Here is a 21,307-nt window from a genome sequence, read left to right as displayed (position 1 = left end):
AGACTCCATCAAAAAAAAAAAAAAAAAAAGAAAGAAAGAAGGAAGGAAGGCAGGCAGGGAGGGAGGGAGGGAGGGGAAGAAAGGAAGAAAGGAAGAAAGGAAGAGAGAGAGAGAGAGAGAGAAAGAAGGAAGGAAAGAAAGAAAGAAAAGAAAGAAAGAAAGAAAGAAAGAAAGAAAGAAAGAAAGAAAGAAAGAAAGAAAGAAAGAAAGAAAGAAAGAAAGAAAGAAAGAAAGAAAGAGAAAGAAAGAGAAAGAAAGAAAGAAAGAGAAAGATGTAATGATATGGGATGTCTGCCATCCCCACACTCCACACCAGTGACATCAGAAGCTTTGGCGGTGAGGCTCCCATCAGCATTTTTTAATTGTACAGGTGGTTCCAACACAGAGTCAAGTTTGAGACAAATAATATGCTTCTCGCAGTTGAACATGGACACACTTGCCAAGCGTCTCGCTAAAACACTGCTTCTGATCCAGCAGACTGGGGGCCTGAGACTGCGTTTCTGACAGGTGCCCAGGTGTGGTGCCTAGACACCTGCCCATGGGCCACACTGGAAGTAACAAGGATGTCCATTAATTTTCAGGGTGTGGTAGAGACACAAATACCACTTCCCAAACCCTATCTCCAAGCCTGTTTGTTGCAATTAGTCTCCCTAGCCCCTTGTCCCACCCTGGCAGGCAGGCAGGCTGGCTGAAGAGTTTCCTACCGGTGTCTCCTCTGCTCTCTGCTTACCTCCTGGCTGACAGAGCCAGGATGAATGTTCCCCTCCTCATCCGCCAAGGGGGTGGCATGTTTTAAAAGAGCAATATGGTGTTTATGTTCACACATACACACAAACTCACACACTACACACTACACACCCAAGGCGCAGGAGAGAAACGCTGTCTGCCCCCATTTGCAAGCATCTAAGACCCCATTCTCTCAGCATGCCCACCCTTCTCTCCCTGAAAGGGCACGGAGACCTACCCTTCACCTCACACAGGAACCCCTGCCGCGCTGAAGGCCACACTGTAGGGCCAGGGAGGAGGGACTACATAGCCTGACTCCAGGGTTTGAGGTCTGAGTTCAAATTCTGACTCTGTCTCTTCCTAGTTGGGTGACCTTAGACAAGTTAACTAACCTCTCTGAGCCCATTTGAGCAGTTTTTTCCATTGTAAAACGTGTGAAATGATGACCAACCTCTCAGAGTGGTTGGCTGAATTGGCTGATTGAAGGAGATAGGGATGTGAATACAGACAGTAGCACAGGGCAGGGTGCTAGTGGTGAGACAGAGAATGGGGTGGCCCGAGCAAGGTGTCCCCGTTCCCTGTGGTCATCCTGTCTGCCCCAAATTTTCCGTCCATGGCCACCACTCCCAACCTGGGAGCTGGGCAGTCCCTAAGGCTGACCTCCCGCCCCTGATCCTACTGCCATTGTCCCGGCTGCAGACATGGGGAGCTTTGAGGAGGGCGAGAAGCACCAGAGCGTCTCCCACGGAGAAGCAGCTGTTATCCATGCCCCGCGCATCGCCAGCTTCCCCCGGCCACAGGTGACCTGGTTCCGGGACGGCCGCAAGATCCCGCCTAGCAGCCGCATGTGAGTGCACCACTCTGGGGGGATGGGAGGGGAGGGGGGCCTGGGCGAGGAGGTTTGGGGCCAAAGTCTCTCCTGAATGGAGGAGGGCATTTGTGCAGAAGCTCCTTTCAGCTCCTGTGGGACACAGCCAGGTAGGGGACCTCCCAGGGGCTTTCCTGGGATGTACATGCAAGGACTTGGGACCATGAAACCCACGCTCAATCGCCTTCCTGGGAATTCCCAGGGCGTTGCCTTCACCGTCAGCTGGAGAATAAATCTGCTTTTCAGAGCACTTAAAAAACCCAAACAGGCACGTACGAAGGCGCGATCACCGCGGTTACAGGCCCAGGACGCAGGCTAGTGGCGCCAGGGGCTGTTGGAGAGGCTGGCGTCCCCTGGGCAGCCGGGCGGCCCTGAGCGTGTTTGTTGGCAGGGTGTTTACTGGTGCGTGAGGGCTGTGTGTGTCTTGGCTGTGAGGTGGAGGTGTGGCCGGGGAAGTCCCAGGGAGAGAAACACACAAGCCTCTCAGTGTTCACAAGGCCGTCTCTGTGTGCCCCTGGGATTGGCTGGGGCAGCCCGGCCTGTGGGCAGGAGCCATGGAGCCAGCACCCCACACCTCCGCAGAAGGCGAGCAACAAAGCATTTCCTCCCGAGATACACCCGTCTCCCCGCCCTGCTGAGCCCACCCCCGGGTCTGGAGTCAGCTGGGGCTTTCCTCTTTCCAACTCCAGCTCTCCCCTCCTTCCAGAAGACTCCCTTCTCATCTACTCAGGCTGCATGTACACAGGACTGATCCTTTCCTGGTCTCTGTAGACAGTGGAGGCATAGATGGACAGTTCCTGTCTTTGGAGAACATTAAGTCTAGTTGGGGAAAGGAAGCATAGTGACAATAACAATAATAATAATATCACCATCATAGGCCGATCTCAGTGGCTCACGCCTGTAATCCCAGCACTTTGGGAGGCTGAGGTGGACCGATCACTTGAGGTCAGGAGTTGAGACCAGCCTGAGCAACATAGCAAAACCCTGTCTCTACTAAAAACACAAAAATTAGCTGGCCATTGTGGTGGACGCCTGTAATCCCAGCTTCTTGGGAGGCTGAGGCAGGAGAATCGCTTGAACCTGGGAGTCAGAGGTTGCAGTGAGCCGAGATCGGGCCACTGCACTCCAGCCTCCAGCCTCCAGACAGAACCAGACTCCATCTCAAATAATAATAGTAATGACAATATCACCATCATCATAATAGCAGCTGCCGTTTATTGAATGGCTGCTATGTCCTGGGGACTGAGCTAAGCACACCACACACATCCCCTCTCCTCCCGGACACACACATCCCCTCTCCTCCCGGACAGCCACGCTCTGTGAGGAAGAAGATGCTCTCAATCTCATTCTCCTTCCTGTCCCCAGAGCACCTGCGGAAAGGAGGCGTTGTTGAATGAATGACCCTCACAACAACCCGGTGAGATGCTAGGTTTCTCCCCATTTTACAGACAGTCAAGTGAAGTTCCCAAAAGTTTAACTACTTTGCCAAATCTCACACAGCTGGTAAGTGGTGGAGCTGCGTCCGGCCCTGCCAACTCCAGAGTCAGGTTCTTTAATTCTTGTATTATGTGAAAAGTGCCTGAAAACAGGCCCACAGACTCCATGAAAAGATTGTATTTGTGGGGAACAAGCCCTGTGGAGTATCTCAACCTAGCTACCTGTTGAAATCATTTGGGAGTTTGGGGATACAGTCATGTGTCGCTTAATGACAGAGATACAGTCTGAGAAATGTTTCATTTGGCAGTTTCATTGCTGTGTGAACACACACCTAGATGGTGCAGCCTACTACACACCCAGGATGTATGGTGTAGTCCGTTGCTCCTAAGCTATACACCTGTACAGCATGTTACTGTACTGTAGGCAATTGGAACACAATGGTAAGTATTTGTGTATCTAAACATATCTAAATATAGGAAGGGTACCATGTTATAAAAGATTTTTTAATGGCACACCTGTATAAGGCAGCTTCTTTATAATCTTATGGAACCAGCATCATATATGTGGTCTGTTTTTGACTGAAACGTTATGCTGTGCATGACTGTGGCTGATCCTTGGGCTCTATCCTAAGAGTCTCTGACTTAATTGAAATGGGATGGAATTTGAACATCAGAAGTTTTAAAAGCTCCCCAGGTGGTTCTAATGTGAAACCAGGGTTAAGAACCACCATGCTAGTGTATATCAGCTATCCACAGCCACAAATATGCTGCGTAACAAAACAGCTCAGTGGGCCAGGCACAGTGGCTCATGCCTGTAATCTCAGCACTTTGAGAGGTCAAGCCAGGCAGATCACGTGAGGTCAGGAGTTCAAGACCAGCCTGGCCAACCTGGCAAAATCCCATCTCTACTAAAAACACAAAATTAGGCATGGTGGCACACACCTATAGTCCCAGCTACTCAGGAGGCTGAGACAGGAGAATCGCTTGAACTCGGGAGGCAGAGGCTGCAGTGAGCCAAGATTGTACCACTGCACTCGAACCTAGGTGACAAGAGCGAGACTCCATCTACAAAAAAAAAAAAAAAAAAAAAAAACCAGCTCAGTGGCTTAGAGCAATACACAATACACATTTCTTTTTCTTGTGAGTCTACAGGCTGGTGATTTAGGCTGGGCTTGGCTGCATTCTGGTCTTGGCTGGGGTTTCTCACTTGCTGGGACCGGGTGACTTGTCCGGGTGACTGGGGTGACTTGACTGTGCTGCACAATGCATTCTCCTGCCTGCCAGCCCTAGCATGTTTTCCTGGCAATTGCAGAGGAGCAGGGGAAGAAGCAGGAACATACACTTTTCCAGCTTCTGCTAACATCTCATGGGCCAAAGCAAGAACATGGCAGAACTCAGAATCAAGATGTAAGAAAATAGATTCTGTTTCTTGAGCGACGGAAGCTGCAAAGTCACGGGACAAAGAGTGTGGATACAGAGCAGAGTGAAGAATTGGAGCGGCACCCCAGATTAACAGGGGGACTCATGCTGCGTGAGTCAGAGTGTGTCTCCCTGTCCTCTCATGTCCATGTCTATCCACGAGATGGACATTCTGGAGAGAGCCACAAGCCCAGGGACCTTCCTTCACTGCCTGCTGGGGGTCTCAGAGGGAGCAAGTCAAAGGTTTCTCTGCCGCCTGCTCCACTCTGTGTTTAAGACTTGAGCTCAGTGGCCGGGCGTGGTGGCTCAAGCCTGTAATCCCAGCACTTTGGGAGGTCAAGGCGGGCGGATCATGAGGTCAGAAGATCAAGACCATCCTCTTAGGCCTAACTTACATTCAATAAAACCAGCAGAGAATGGTTCTTAGCATGGGTGTTTCTTAGCATGGATGCTGAGATTATGCTGCGGAAAGGGAATGCTCTCCACACAGGTTTTGGGACAAGTAGGCAGGTCCCAGCCCCATCCCAGCTCCCTTTCTGAGGTTATTTCCCATGGCCTATTGCAAGCCAGTCAGTTGGTAGTGGCTGCCTGGAACACTGTGTTGAGGATTCTGAGGTCCTATCTCGACTTGTTAGAATGAATATCATGATTGATTAGCAATGTCTGCCATGGCTGTGTGAGGTGTGTGCTGGCACTTTCCTATTAAATTTGTTGTGGTGGATAAAACCCTTTCTACAACCTACTCCTGTCATCCCTTTCCTAACACCTCTCCACCTCCTTTTCTCATTCCCAGCCTCTGTCCCCATCCTCTTTTAATTCCCACAACCCTGTGGAGCCAGGATGGAACACCCTGGCCTACACACACATGCACACCTCCCTGGTCACACACACCCCCAGCCCCTGCACGCCACTGCAATGTTCCTACCAACTACATGATAGAACACTGTGGTGGTTTTATCCTGGCAATTACAGCAAATTAATATTCATAAGTGAGCAGAAAGGGTCCGTGGCAGCAAATTCCCTGGTGTCTGTGTGTCAGAGATACATATCTGATGAGCGCTATCTGCCGGAGGGGTGTGCAGGACACAGAAGGTGCTGCTATCTACAGAGAGCTGCTCTCACTGGTGGGGCAGGAGCAAGGATTAGCATCACCTCGCCCATGCCCTGGTGCTCATTGTTGAAAAGGAGACACGATTCCTCATAAAGATGCCTGCTGGGGGCTTTGGACACATTCTAGGATAATTTATTTCATTCATAACTAAATTATCAATGGGGGCCACAGGGAGCTGAGGAAAAGGGCCTGGATGAATAGTAGCAGTAAGTGAAAGGGAGGGCAGGGCTGGGCCAATCAGAGCCATAGCAAAAGCCTAGTACATTGAAACCAGGGGGTGTGGCTGAAAAATATAATCCAGCCCCTGCCCAAGAGTTGAGTTCTGCTGTCTGTGTCCCCCAAGAATTCTTCCTGCAGCTTCTTTCTGTCTGGGTTGCCTCTGGGGTGCAGTGCTGCAGATTGGAAGCCCTCCTGGGTGCCAGGAAGAGCACCCAGTACAGTACAATACAGCAGCATCCCAGGAATGTCTGTCCACGAGATGGACGTTCTAGAGAGAGCCACAAGCCCAGGGACCTTCCTTCACTGCCTGCTGGGGGTCTCAGAGGGGGCAAGTCAAAGGTTTCTCTGCCTCCTGCTCCACTCTGTGTTTAAGACTTGAGTTCAGTGGCTGGGCGTGGTGGCTCACGCCTGTAATCCCAGCACTTTGGGAGGTCAAGGCGGGCGGATCATGAGGTCAGAAGATCAAGACCATCCTGGCTGACACAGTGAAACCCCGTCTCTACTAAAAACACAAAAAAGATTAGCCGGGCATGGTGGCGGGCGCCTGTAGTCCCAGCTACTCTGGAGGCTGAGGCAGGAGAATGGCATGAACCTGGGAAGTGGAGCTTGCAGTGAGCCGAGATCGCACCACTGCACTCTAGCCTGGGCGACAGAGTGAGACTCCATCTCATAAAAGAAAAAAATAAAAAGACTTCAACTCAGGCACTGGGGGTCTCAGTCCAGGGTGCTTCCCTCCGGGCACTAGTTAAAGCAGAACCCAAAATCTCAGTGACTTCACACCATAGAAGTTGATTTCTTGCTAATGTATTGTTGTTGTTTTTGTTTTGAGATGGAGTTTTGCTCTTGATGCCCAGCCTGGAGTGCAATGGTGCGATCTCAGCTCACTGCAACCTCTGCCTCCTAGGTTCAAGCGATTCTCCTGCCTCAGCCTCCAGTAGCTGGGATTACAGGCATGCACCACCACACCCAGCTAATTTTGTATTTTTAGTAGATACGGGGTTTTACCATGTTGATCAGGCTGGTCTTGAACTCCTGACCTCAGACGATCCACGTGTCTCAGCCTCCCAAAGTGCTGGGATTACAGGTAGTAATCCCACTGTGCCCAGCCCCATTTAAAGTCCTACCATGATGAGAGGCATGGTGTCTTCCACACAGTCTTTCAGGAGCCCTGCTGACAGGAGTTTTGCCATCATCAGCACACAGCCTTCCTAGTTGTCCTGCTCTGCCAGAGAGAAAGGGTGTGGACATGAGGATCGCATAGGAGGTGCTCATGGTGCAAGCTCAGCAGCGGTGCACATCCCTTCCTCCATATCCCACTAGTTCAGCCTCACTGCCCCACCTGGATGCACGCAGAGATGCAAAGCCTGTCTCTGGCTTCCCAGCCACTGTAGTCCATGACACAAGGGAAGCCTGAGACTGAGGTGAGCAGCAGCCATGTCTGCCATCTTAATATGAACTCTACCTAGGACAGACCGTGTCAGGCATGGCGCTCTTGACATCTGGGACCCAATCATTCTTCCCTGTGTGGGCCTTCCTGTGCACCACGGGACGCGTGCTTAACAACATCCCCAGCCTTGACCCCTAGTTGTTAGTGGCACTCCCAGAGTTGGCAACCAAAAGTTGTCCAGACATTGTCATCCCTGGAGGGCAAAGTCAACCCTGGTTGAGAACCACTGACCCAGAAAGCTTGATCGTGATACAGACAAAATACGGCCAAAGGAGACTTCCTGATCAAGAAAGAGATGAAATCGGAGGTGGGAGCCTTCTTGGAGACCAAAAGGGTCCTAAGACAGGTGGGTGAACTGGAATGTGGGCCAGGCTGTGCCCAGTGTGCCCACTAGAGGCTTCCTTGAAGCTGCTTCTATGGTAGTCATGGATGTGGCGTGGCTGGGGGAGCTGGGCCTGCTGGTCCTGGCGTGTGGCACTTAGAATTCTCTAAGCCCTGAAGCTGGCCGTGTGCCAGTCTGCGGGGTGGGAAGAGACAGGTGGTGGACTGCAGGGCTATCTTGGGTCTAATGAGGAAGAACAGAAGCAGTAACAGGAATCAGAATCCCTCAACCTCTGGGCTGGAAGAAATCCTACAGAATACCTGCTTCCACCCTTGCACAGAGGAGGAAACTGAGGCCCAGCAAGGAGGAAGCTGCATGCCCTTTAGAGGCTAGGGCCACAGCTCCATTCTAGAGCTTACCCCCTGCCCCAGCCAGAGCCCTGCACGGGGGGCACCCTTCCTCCAACTCTCAGCCACCCTCACATGCTACACCTAAGGACAAGTCCCTGCGGGAAACTCCCAGGTGGGAAAATGACCACTATCCCTGACTTATTTTAAGCTTTTGAAATATTTTTGACTGGCTCTGGCCCCATCTCCTATTGCCTCATTAGCTGGAGGTTAAAAGAACTCTCCTGTTTTTTGTTTTTGTTTTTTGTTTGTTTATTTGTTTTGTTTTAAGATGGAGTTTTGCTCTTGTTGCCCAGGCTGGAGTGCAATGGTGCAATCTCGGCTCACCACAACCTCCGCCTCCCAGGTTCAAGCGATTTTCCTGCCTCAGCCTCCCGAGTAGCTGGGATTACAGGCCTGCACCACCACACCCGGCTATTTTTGTATGTTTAGTAGAGATGGGGTTTCTCCATGTTGGTCAGGATGGTCTCAAACCCCCGACCTCAGGTGATCCACCTGCTTTAGCCTCCCAAAGTGCTGGGATTACAGGAGTGAGCCACTGCATCCAGCCAAGAGCTCTCCAGAAAAAAAAAAAAAAAAAGAGGGGCATCATAAGGGAAGGGTACCCAGGAATTGGGGGAAGGAGGGCTTGGCTTCCTGCTTCCCAGAGCTGTGCCAAGGGTGTGATTCTCAGCATGTGAAGCACCAAAACCAGGAGAGAGGGGGTTGAAAACCAGCACAGCCAGGCTGGCAGAGAGCTGGGCTGGAGAAGCATTAGCGGGGATATTTATTTGAAAGCCTGTTTAAAACTCTGTAACATTCACCTAATGGGAAAATTTGAAAAGAATTCAACTGGATTTGTCCTTGTTAAACTAACATTAAGGATGTTTAACAGCTGTCTCAGGCCCATCACATTAAAATCCAGAGATATACTTGACAAACTAATGGCTTTGTTTGTCATTGGGAGAATGGGTGGAGGGAGGCAGAGCTGGTGTGGGTGGCGCTCCTGGCTCCATTGCACCCACATTCCATGGAGTCTCCAGCTTCCTGCTCAGACAAGCACCTTTTCCCTGCCTGAAGACCTGGCCTGAAAAGGGGTTGCATGATGGGATCCCAGCAAAGGAAACTGGCTGAGGCAAACAGCCCATTGCTGCACCCCAAAGCACAGCAGCCTCCTTTTCCCTCCTAACCAGCCCACCTAGTCCCGCTCTTGGTTATGAGCTTCAAAGAAGTAGAAACTTCAGTTGGGTACAATGGCTCACACCTGTAATCCCAATACTTTGAGAGGCCAAGGCGGGCAGATCACCTGAGGTCAAGAGTTTGAGACCAGCCTGGCCAACATGGCAAAACCCTGCCTCTACTAAAAATACAAGAATTAGTCGGGTGTGGTGGCATGCACCTGTAATCCCAGCTACTCAGGAGGCTGAGGCAGGAGGATCACTTGAACTGTGGAGGCAGAGGTTGCAGTGAGCCAAGATCGTACCATTGCACTCCAGCCTGGGTGACAAGAGCAAAACTCTGTCTCAAAAAAAAAAAAAAAAGGTGGGGGGCACAGTGGCTCATGCCTGTAATCCCAGCACTTTGGGAGCCCTAGGCAGGGGGATCACAAGGTCAGGCAATCGAGACCATCCTGGCTAACATGGTGAAACCCTGTCTCTACTAAAAATACAAAAAATTAGCCAGGGGTAGTGGCGTGCACCTGTAGTCCTAGCTACTCGGGAGGCTGAGGCAGGAGAATCGCTTGAACCCGGGAGGCAGAGGCTGCAGTGAGATCACGCCACTGCACTGTAGCCTCAGCAACAGATCAAGACTCTGTCTCAAAACAAACAAACAAACAAACAAACAAACAAAATGAGGTAGAAACTGATACCCAGAAAGGGAACTGGAGGGAGTCAGGACTTCCAGAAGTTGATGTTACCAGGCAACCTGTGGCCTTTGAGTACATCAATCCTGAACAGATTTAGGATTAGGGTTAAGGCTTGGATTCTGGAATGGCCCTGCATTTCTAAATTCATTAGCATTCATTTGTCATTTACTTATTCATTCATCGACAATCACTAATCCATGCTGAGAATATTTCTTCAGTGTCTGGACACTCATGATGCAGAAATAACCACACACAGCCGTGGAGGCTGTGACCTGGGAAAGGGCAAAATTCCAAGGGGATACCTGGAAGCCCCTCGCCCAGGCTTGCGGTAGGGGCCAGGGAAGCTTCCTTTGGATGGTCTCGGTGTCTGGACACGAACATACTGTCTCTGGGTCTGGTTGACAGCGTCAGCACCGTGTTTAGAATTCTCTGCAAACTAAACGTGGTGGGATGTAAGCGGTAAGAGGTTGGGGAGAGGGGTGGCAGGAGGGGCTCTGGGAGGCTGGGGACTGGGAGGTACGGTCAGGCTGCCCCTTTGGGTTTCCGCTCCCACTCCCTGGAGGTTCAGAGCCCCTCAGGCCCCTGTCAGAGGAATCCTTTTCCTCTTCCCAGAGCCATCACGCTGGAGAACACCCTTGTCATCCTATCAACGGTGGCCCCTGACGCAGGTCGCTACTACGTGCAGGCTGTTAACGACAAGAATGGGGATAACAAGACCAGCCAGCCCATCACACTCGCCGTGGAGAGTAAGTACGCGCAGGGCCGGGACCGATCGCGCAGCGGATCATTAAATCTTGGCAATGGTGCTCCAGGGGATCATTGAGAAGATGGAGTGGCAGAGGAGGGGGCCAGGGAAGCTGGGGGACAGCCAGGGGAGCCTTCCCAAGGAGGAGGATACACAGTAGAGCCAGGAGTGCCCGGGCAGAAAGGGAGCAGCTGAATGCTGGAGCCCGTTCCCATGACATGCCTGAGATCCTGCATCGGTAGAGGGGATGCTTAGCACGACTGTTAGCAGGGCTACCAGGGACCCAGGGAGGGGTGCGGCAGAGGAAGAGTGTGTGCATGTGTGAGTTGCAGCCACTACTGGGACTCAGATGCGACCAGGAGGGCATATGGGTGATTGCAGGGTTGAAGCTTGTTTTTTACAGAGATATACTAACTGCCTCTACTTGGCTGTCACATAAAAAGTGCTGTCTATATTAGGAGCCAGGTGGTCCCTGCTCATGGGAACACAGGCCCTCTGCCCAGGCACCCACCTAAAACACCTCCATCGTCAGACACCTCCAGCTCCCTGGGCAAAAGGGACAAAGCCCTCTCTAGAACTCACCACACAGTGAGACACACATAAAAGCATGACTCCCTTGGTGTGCTTGGCAAAGAGACGCTTGTCCAGCCAAGACTGAAGCCAGTTTTCTTGGGAGGGACAAGATGCTGGGATGTTCTTTCTGGCCTGGTTCTCCCTACTGGACTAGCCCTTCCCTTCCATACTGCATTCCCAAGACAGAGAAGGAAGGGTGGACAGCCCAGGAGCAACCCAGACCCAAATCCCAGAGTGTGTGGGGCGAGGCCAGAGCTTCCTGCAGCAGCAGCAGCTGAGCCATCACACAAGCTGGAGGAGGCAGATGTTCAACTCCTTCCACATCTGTACAACTCCTGCTCTCAGAGCAAGCCTCTTTTATCATCCTTGGTCATGATGGTACTTGCCCACCAGTGGCAAGATGAGGGTGCGGGCCAGCCTGGGGCTTTTATCATCCTTGGTCATGATGGTACTTGCCCACCAGTGGCAAGATGAGGGTGCGGACCAGCCTGGGGCTTTTCTGTGCTCTTATTCTGATCCTAGCCTCTGCTGTCAGTGTCCAGAGGGCCCAGGACATTTCTAGGCCTTGCCATCCTCATTCCAGGGCCTTTCAAACTTCAGCAGGAACCACTTCCCATTATCTCAGGGATCTCCTTCCCCTACTCAGCATCCAGTCTGCCTAGAAGGACATCTGAATGCGGGAGGAGAGTTTCCTTCTGGAGACTGACCCATCAGGGTCGCAAGTATATCTGGAGACTGACCATCAGGGTTGAGGGTGTAACCTCTAACATCAAGCCAGGGTCTCAGTCAACTCCCAGCAGCCTGGGCCCCAGCCCATACCCTGGGGCTGCTGTTTCTATAGGAGAAGGGAATTGAGTCATCCAAGAGAGATGCTTCTCCCCATGTATTTTCTAGTGATCAGATTCCCTGGAGTCTCATGGAATCCCATCATTTGGTAAGAGACAATGTCAAAGACACAGGAGTGGTTCATGGTCCAAGTCAGAGCCAGGCATCCTCCTGGGTGACTCATTTTACCCTGAGACAGAGTCAGGGCCTTCCTCTTTGTTCCCCTCCTCCGGTACCCAGCTCCTCCTCTCAGGCGTTAAACTAGACTACTCTTCCTGGTTGACTTTGGGGTTATTCGCTCTCTGCTCCATCCCAAACCACCCGACCCTCCAGCTGGCCCCAGGGAGATGGTCAGGGTCCCCTCGAACCCCCTGTACCCACCCAAGCCCTGCCCAGTCACCTGCTTCTCCCACCCCACTGCCTCTTGGCCTCCTGCCGTCACACGCTGATTTATCCTGAATTCAGAGCAGAATCAGCTGATTTTTAGTTAATTTCTCTTCCCACAAGTGACTGCACTTGAAAACCCCCTTCCTCTCCATGACACAAATCCCCAGCCTGCCTGCCTGCCAACCAATTTGTGAGAAGCAATTGCCGCTTTGCCCACCACCAGTGCCAGCTCCCTTCATTCCTCTCCTAGGCCTCACCCCTCCCTCTGCTCTCCCCTCTGCACCGCTTCCTCCATCCCTTCTGGACTCCCTTTCTGTACCTCTTTATAGGGATCCTATGCTCTTCAGAGCCAGAGAAGGAAAGAGCAAGTCCAGTGACCCCAGAAGTTGCCCCCTGCTCAGGATAACCCTGGTGACCTCATCCAGACTGTCACAGCTCCTGAAAACCCCATGCTTGGGTGGATATCCAGGGATCAGTGCTACACTGCCGAAAGGAAATAGAATGTGAACCACATGCGAAATTTTAAATTTTCCAGTAGCCCCATTTTTTACCAAGTAAAAAGAAATCGTTGACATTCATTTTATTACTCTATTTTATTTAACCCAACATAACAAGATGTTATCTTTTTAACATACAATCAATGTAAAGAATATTAATGGGATATCTTCCATTGGTTTTTTGCATACTAAGTCTTTGAAATCCTTGTGTATTTTACGCTTATATCACATCTCAATCTGGATGTGAAATTTTCATCTGAAATACGTGATCTGTATTTAGATTTCACAAAATTTATAGCTGAAAAGTAGAGTCGTATGCATAAGTTGTTCCACACATGCTTTAAAGTGTTCTAATAACTGAATTGGGGATCCGTTCTTAATTAAATGTAAATAAGTTAAAATTAAATCACATTAGGCCAAAGGGGCACCGGCCACATTGCAGGAGCTCATAGGCACGTGTGGCTTGTGGCCCCCACATTGGGTTGCTCAGGTCACAGGGCCTGGATACCCTGGTTCCTGGGCAGCTGGAGAACAGGCATCCCAGAAGCCTGTCCAGGAGAGGGGAGAAGCTCACACCCCTGCCCCACCGCTCACCAACCTGTGGCCCAGGCGAGTCCCATAGTCCCTGAGCCTCAGTTTCCCCATCTGTAAAGTGGTACCTATGGCAAAGTTGGGAGGATTAAATGAGGTGGTCCAGGGCCAGGCACAGTGACTCATGCCTGTAATCCTAACACTTTGGGAGGCCAAGGCAGGTGGATCACCTGAGGTCAGGAGTTCAAGACCAGCCTGACCAACATGGAGAAACCCCGTCTCTACTAAAAATACAAAAAAATTAGCCGGGCATAGTGGTACATGCCTGTAATCTCAGCTACTCGGGAGGCTGAGGCAGGAGAGTTGCTTGAACCCGGGAAGCAGAGGTTGCAGGGAGCCAAGATCGTGCCATTATACTCTAGCCTGGGCAACAAGACCAAAACTCGGTCTCAAAAAAAATAAAAAGAGGTGGCCCAGGTGGGTCACGTGGTCTCAGAGCCTCAGTTTCCCCATCTGTAAATTGGTGCCTATGGCAAAAATGGGAGGATTCAATGAGGTGATTCGGGGAGAATGGATCACGTTAGATGTCCCTTGTGGCTGTTACGCAAAGCGTCTGGGGCAGTGAGATCCAGTGTGGCCTCCTGTGTGGGGAGCCCCCAACACTTCCTCCCACCCCAGGGCCCGCTCTATGGCAGGAGCTCTCCGGGAAGACACCCCTCCTCTTTGCTTGGGCTCGCCTGTGATTTTCATGGTTTGACCTTTGGGGCCCCATTTACCCCAATGACCCACTTGTGCTGGGATGACCTTCATTTACAGTAAATCTGCTCCAGGACTCACTTCTCTGAGACCCACTCAACTCCCACTGTCTCCCAGGAAGCCACCCCATGAAATGCCTGAAGCCTTGCTCGGTACCCTGCAGGGTTTAACGTGCGTCCCCGAACCTGTGACTCCCACCTCTCCATAGCCTCTGAGTCTATCACTTGGACTAGGGCTGGCGGGGAGAGGTCTTCCCTGCACAGGCAGGCAAATCTCCAGGAGGGGAAGCTGTCATTTATTGAGCACCTGCTGTGTACCAGGCACTCTGCACTCACCCTAGACCAGCCTAGCTGCCCCCTTCCTGGCAACCATCACATGCTCTTTCATTCATTAACCCCATGAGCATTGATTAGACTTCCTCTGGGACTTGCCCTCCATGAGGACAGACCCTGGCTATCTCACTTGGTGGGGGATCTCCGGTGCCTGCAACACAGCCTGGCACATGTCAAGCATTCACCCAGGAAAGAATTATTGAGCTGGGGCCTGAATTCACACAACCTTGAGAGGTAGTGACTTTCATCCCATTTCGCCCCTGAGAAGACTGAAACTTGGTAGGATGAAGTCACCAGGACACCCAGGGGCAGAGCTAGGCTTTGAGCCCAGGCCTTCCTCACCCCTGGGACCCTTTCTCCCCGTGCCAGCATCGCTGGCCACCTCAGCCCCCGTCAAGCCCTGCAGGTTGCCACCTGGGCCTAAGCACATGGCCATCTCTCCTCCATTCCTTCCAGAGCCAATGAGCCAGCTCCGAGCCCTGGGGCAGCCCTTGTATTTTTAAACTCAGAACTCGCCTTCCTCAAGGGCTCCCTGTTTACCTGGCTGTGCCACGCAGTGCTCTGGCTTGGGCTCTAACTGTCTGTCTCCTACTTGTGCCCCATTAATCTGAGCCATGGTACCTGCGCGCCCCCGCATGTAATAAACAACTTAGAGCACACTTTTATGGATTCAGCTACATCAGCAGCTTTCAATCCGATCGCTCTTTATGGCACCTACATGAGGCTTTTATATTGTTGCAATTATTTTGCTTTATATGCTTCCTTTCTTTCCCCCTTCATTTTACTTTATTTTTTACATTTTATTCCCATTCTTCCTGGGCCTCTTCTAGCAAGGCCTGGAGTCAAAGAAGGAAAACCTGCCCAGGGCTGACAAGGTGGCCCAGAGTGGCAGTGGAGCCACTGGGCACCCTCCCCCTGACCCCATAAAGAACGGCCTGTGACTGTCACCCCGGGGCCTGGCGTGTCATCGTGGCCTACTACCTCCAGAACCTTCTGGAAAGGGGCCAACTGGATAGATTTGTTGTGGAGAAAAAGTCCTCAGAGGCTGGATTTTCAGGAGCCATGGATCAGGCATACACCGAATATTGGAGTTTCTGCCAATATCGGGCCTACACTGACCCACCAAGATAAAAATCTGGCCTCTACTTTTTTTGTTTTGTTTTGTTTGTTTTGTTTCTTGTTTTTTGTTTTGTTTTTTTTGAGACAGAGTCTCACTCTGTCGCCCAGGCTGAAGTACAGTGGCGCGATCTCAGCTCACTGCAAGCTCCGCCTCCCGGGTTCACGCCATTCTCCTGCCTCAGCCTTCCCAGGTGGCTGGGACTACAGGCACCTGCCACCACACTTGGCTAATTTTTTCTATTTTTTAGTAGAGACAGGATTTCACCGTGTTAGCCAGTATGGTCTCGGTTTTCTGACCTCGTGATCCGCCTGCCTCAGCCTCCCAAAGTGCTGGGATTACAGGCGTGAGTCACCACACCCAGCCTTCTACTTTAAAAAACACTCAAAATGAAAAAAAGGAAATGCTACCACCTCTATTAGAAGAGTTTGGAGTGTTTCTCTCTTTTTTTTCCCCCCAATAAAACCCACTTACGGAAAGTTCTTTCTCATTTCAATCATCGACCCTGGGAGTTGGACGATGGTAACTCTACTTCCATTCATTTGTTCACGTCACACACATGTTTGAGCACTTACTGTGTGCCAGGCATGCTTCTTCCTGCTGGAGGAGTGGTGGTTGTCAAGACCACGTGACCTGGTGTGGTAGCTCACACCTGTAATCCCAACACTTTGGGAGGCTGAGGTGGCTGGATCACCTGAGGTCAGGAGTTTGAGACCAGCCTGGCCAACATAGTGTAACCCTGTCTCTAATAAAGATACAAAAATTAGCCGGGCATGGTGGTGATGCCTGTAGTCCCAGCTACTTGGGAGGCTGAGGCAGGAGAATCGCTTGAACCTGGGAGGCAGAGGTTGTGGTGAGCCAAGATCGCACCACTGCACTCCAGCCTGGGCAACAGAGCCAGACTCTGTTTCAAAAAAAAAAAGACTGCATGAGTCAGCTCATGGTGCTGTAACAAAGTACTGCAACTGGGGGCTTACGAAGCAGACGTTCTGGCTCCCACCATCCTGGAGGCTGGAAGTCCCAGATTGGGAAGCCAGCATGGTCAGCTTCTCTTCTCAGCTTGCAGATGTCTGCCTTCCAGCGGTGGCCTCACATGGTGGAGAGAGAGCCAGCTCTGGCCTCTTCCTCCTCTTACAAGGCCATGAATCTGAAATATGGAAATATTCACACCTAACAAGTACCTGGAAACCTGCTTTCTAAGAGTTTCATCCTTAACTCTTTAATTTCATTCAATGGGAGAATTAAAGTATTAGATGCTTTTCTAAGCAAAAGTTGACAATATGTCAAGAGAATATTTTTCTTTTTCCTTGGGACCCTCATTGGCCCTCATGAGGCCCGGCCCTCGTGGCCTCATCTAAGCCTAATCACCTCCCAAGGGACCCCTCCAAATGCCATAACATTGGGGGTCAAGGCTTAACATATGCATGTGGGGGGGACACAGCTCAGTCCACAGGAAAGACCCATGAGATTCCTGGTGTGGGAGAATTTTAGTCTCTTACGGCCTGCACAACAAATACTACCAGCTGAGTAGCTCACAACAGAAATTGAGCCTCTCACAGTTCTGGAGGCCTGAAGTCTGAAAATCAAGTTGTTGGCAGGGCCATACTTCTCCAAAGATTCTAGGGGAGTCTCATTTCTTGCCTCTTCCTGGCTTCCAGCGGTGGCCAGCAATGCTTGGCATTCCTTGGCTTGTGGCCACATCCCTCCACTCTGCGTCTGTCTTCACAGAGGCTTCCGGCCTGTGCATCTGTGTCTCAATTTCCCTCTTCTTACAAGGACGCCAGTCATATTGGATCTCGAGTCCACCCTGATCCAATATGCCCTCACCTTAACTAATTACACCTGTAATGATCCTATATCCAAATAAGGTCACATTTACAGGTGCTGGGTGGGCATGAATTGGCGGGAGGTGTGTGGGGGGAGGGGGCGGGTGACTCTGACTTAGTACAGGGAGTTTGCATTCTGGTGGAGGAAGTGGACAATGCAGAACTAAACCAACAAGGTCAACCCAGGCAGAGGGAAGGATTTGAAGGGAATGGAACAGGACAGGGTGGTGGTGGGGAGAAGGGGTGTGGCTGCTTTACAGGAGGGGTGGGGAAGGCTGTCAAGGTCAGCAAAGTCTCTCCTTGGACCCTGGTGTGGTGGCTCATCAACAGAGGAAGAGGAGGGATCGGGTAGTCCCTGGGGTCAGTGTCTGGAGGTCTGCTCTGGGGCTGCCCCCATAACCACCTGCTCCACTCGGTGAGGACAAAGGCCTCCCAGGGCATCAGCCTCTAATGAGGCCGGTCAGGGTTAGGATTTCCAACCTCGGCCCCCAGCTAACATCTGATCTCTCCCCAGATGTAGGGGGGCCTGCAGACCCCATCGCACCCACCATCATCATCCCGCCTAAAAACACCAGCGTGGTGGCTGGGACCTCGGAGGTTACCTTGGAGTGTGTGGCCAATGCCAGGTGGGTAGTGCCTCTTCCCTCGCTCCTGCGCCTCTAACTCCAGTTGCTGCTCCCAAACTGCAGGCTCCAGGGAGAGCAGCCAGAAGCCACATCACCTGAGATCCAGGACGGAGGAGGAGGGATGCAGGGAGACCCGCTGGCTGTTGTCAGAGGGTTGCTGTGTGCAACCAGGGCCGGCTTGTTCTCTGCAGCCCAAGAAGAGAAAACCAGGCCCTGGATGGAAGTTACAGGGAAGGGGACGTCAGCCTGGGACATACGGGACTGGAGGGAGGGTAGACTCACTTCTAACCCTTGGAGGAGCCCAGAGGGAGCAGGTGGCCTCTCAAAGCAGAGCCCTCTTGCATGCAGGGGTGTGCAGGAGGGAAGTGTGCATGGGAAGCAATTCACATGGTGGTTAAGAGTACGGCTTTGGGTGCGATGGCTCATACCTGTAATCCCAGCACTTTGGGAGGCCAAGGCGGGAGGATCACCTGAGGTTGGAAGTTCAAGACCAGCCTGACCAACATGGAGAAACCCTGTCTCTACTAAAAATACCAAATTAGCCGGGTATGGTGGCGCATACCTGTAATCCCAGCTACTCAGGAGACTGAGGCAGGAGAATTGCTTGAACCCAGGAGGCGGAGGTTGCAGTGAGCCGAAATTGCACCATTGCACTCCAGCCTAGGCAACAAGAGCAAAACTCCATCTCAAGACAAAAAAAAAAAAAAAAAAAAAAAGAATACGGGCTTTGTAGGAGGGCAGATTGGGGGTCAGGAACCACCAGGGCCCTTCCCAGCCATGGGCGGCCCTCACCTCTTCCACACAGGAAACAATTATGTAACACCTGAGCCTCATTATGTGCAGCTAAGTGCCTTCCATGCTCTGCGCCATGCTAAGCACCTTCCCAGAAGACCTCCTTTCTCCCAAAACAACTGTATGGCATAGGTGTCACCACTTCAGAGCCCAAAGAGGGCAAGCAGACTGCCCAGCATCACCCAGCTGGATGATAGCTGAGTTGAAAAGCACTGCCCCCTCCCCCCAGGCCTGTATTCACTGCTGTGCTCTGGACCTCAGTCTCCGCATCTGTAAAATGGGAACGATCTAAGCATCAACCCCAGCGGAATGCGCATAGGCAGCTCACTGACCCAGCCTGACCTGACCCTTCCTAAGTGCACTATGAAGTTAAACCAATGGGATGGGTGGGGATTACACAGATGATCCCCCCGAGGTCCCCTTGACCTGAAGCTTCCTGGAGAGGGACACTGTGTCCTGTAGCAGCATTTTTTTTTAAAGACAGGGTCTCACTATGTTGCCCAGGCTATTCGCAAACTCCCAGGCTCAAGTGATCCTCCTGCCTCAGCCTCTCAAAGTGCTGGAATTACAGATGTGAGCCACCATGTCCAGCCTTTTTTGTTGTTGTTGTTATTTTTGGCAGCATTTCTAAAAGTATCCTCCTCCAGTCGCAAGTTTCTCACAAGCATGGTGTATTAGCCCATTTGCTTTGCTATAAAGGAATACCTGAGACACAGTCATTTACAAAGAAAAGAGGTTTATTTGACTCATGGCTCTGCAGGCTGTACAAGAAGCATGGCACAGGCATCTGCTTCTGGGGAGGCCTCAGGAAGCTTCCAATCATGGCAGAAGGAGAAAGGGGAGCCAGCGTGTCTTAGGGCAAGAGAAGGAACAAGAGAGAGGGGAGGAGGAGCTAGCCTCCTTTAAACAACCAGCTTTCACATGAACTAATAGAGTAAGAACTCACTCCATCACCAAGTGGGTGACACCAAGCATTGTGGATCACATTTCCCCATGAGACTTGGAGGGCAAACCCCAGGACATGGGCAAGGCTGCCAGGGTGCAACTGCGCAGTGAAAGCCCTGAGAAGCCCCTCAATGAAGAACCTGCCCAGCATCACTCGAGCTACTGTCACTCAAGCCACTGTTTCCCAGACGTATGTGGCTACAGAACTCCTTTTCCATGGGGCACCTCTGAATGCCCCCATGGCACTAGCAGGGGCCTACTTTGGAAGATCCATCCTCAGTGACCCACCAGGTGCTGAACAGGAGTTGTCTGGACAGACCAAGTCTTGGGGGCTTGGGGGTACAGGGGCTGGTGATGGTGGAAAGCCAGGCCAGACACACCCTTGCTCTTCTCTTGCAGTTGGAGGGTGGGTTTCTCTGTCTGTCTGTCTGTCTGTCTTGTCTGCCCTTATTTCCCCTTTTCAAACTCTGCGTGTTTCATGTTGCTGTCACTTGCCCTCATCCTCATCTCCTCCGTGTCACTGATCTGTGGTTGGATGGGGCACAGCACACAGGAAAGACCAGAAGAAAGAGCTGCAGGCCAGGCTGCTTTCCTGCTTTGCCTGAGCCACCAAGCCCTGAGTTCCAAGTCCATCAGCAGGTCCTATTCCAAGCACTTCACTGGCACTAATGCATTCACCTTGGCTACAACCCCCTGGGTAGGCACAGATGCTACAACCCCCTGGGTAGGCACTTTACAGAAGAGGAAACTGAGACCCAGAGCCCAGTAGGAACTTGCCCAAGATCTTGCATCTACAAAGTGGCAAGAAGGTGGCAAACCCAGGCAGCCCGGCTCCCAAGCCCACACTCCTTACCACCCCCTGCCCTGCCTCTCAGGCCTCTGGGAGTCCTCATGGCTGAACACTGGCCTTCTCTTGCCCTCTGCAGGCCCCTGATCAAGCTGCATATAATTTGGAAGAAGGACGGGATATTGCTGTCAGGCGGCATCAGTGACCACAACCGCCGGCTCACCATCCCCAACCCCACTGGCAGTGACGCTGGCTACTACGAGTGTGAGGCTGTCCTACGCAGTAGCAGCGTCCCCTCTGTGGTCCGGGGCGCCTACCTCTCGGTGCTGGGTGAGACAGGGCGGGGCTACTAGGGCTCCCCTGAGGGGCAGGGGCAGCACGGGGAGGGGCCTCCTTAAGGGTGACCCCCACAGTGGCTGGATCAAAGGGAGCATGGCTCTGATCCCCTCCCCCGGTCCTTCCTCCTACAGAACCGCCTCAGTTTGTCAAGGAGCCAGAAAGACACATCACTGCAGAGATGGAGAAAGTGGTGGACGTCCCCTGTCGGGCCAAAGGTAATGAGGTGGCGCCGATGGAGGGGGACAAAGACCCCAGATCTGCAGCCTCTCTCGTCCTTGTCATGGACATTTCTAAATTCCAGCTTCTTCTCCAGACCATGTCACTAAGCAGAGAGTCTGGCTGGCTGTCTGAGCAGGCACCCCAGGAAACAAACAGGCCAAATTACCATAATCTCAGGCTGGAAGTCAGCCTTTACAGTACCATAACTT

At 51.9% G+C, this 21,307-nt stretch overlaps 1 protein-coding gene across 2 annotated transcripts in view; it reads left to right on the top strand.

The window, feature by feature from the left end:
• SDK2 (sidekick cell adhesion molecule 2) overlaps nt 1–21,307 on the top strand; it is a 317,206-nt gene that overhangs the window by 188,762 nt on the left and 107,137 nt on the right. For both annotated transcript variants that reach the window (XM_030924058.1, XM_030924057.1), the window contains exons 4-8: nt 1,426–1,573; nt 10,414–10,547; nt 17,905–18,016; nt 20,680–20,870; nt 21,011–21,094. In XM_030924058.1, the coding sequence (XP_030779918.1) occupies nt 1,426–1,573; nt 10,414–10,547; nt 17,905–18,016; nt 20,680–20,870; nt 21,011–21,094 (669 nt within the window). The remainder of the gene's footprint in view (nt 1–1,425; nt 1,574–10,413; nt 10,548–17,904; nt 18,017–20,679; nt 20,871–21,010; nt 21,095–21,307) is intronic.

Source organism: Rhinopithecus roxellana, chromosome 19 (genome assembly GCF_007565055.1).
Source record: "Rhinopithecus roxellana isolate Shanxi Qingling chromosome 19, ASM756505v1, whole genome shotgun sequence".
NCBI classification, from domain to species: Eukaryota; Metazoa; Chordata; class Mammalia; order Primates; family Cercopithecidae; genus Rhinopithecus; species Rhinopithecus roxellana.
This window is presented reverse-complemented; position numbering and strand designations above follow the sequence as displayed.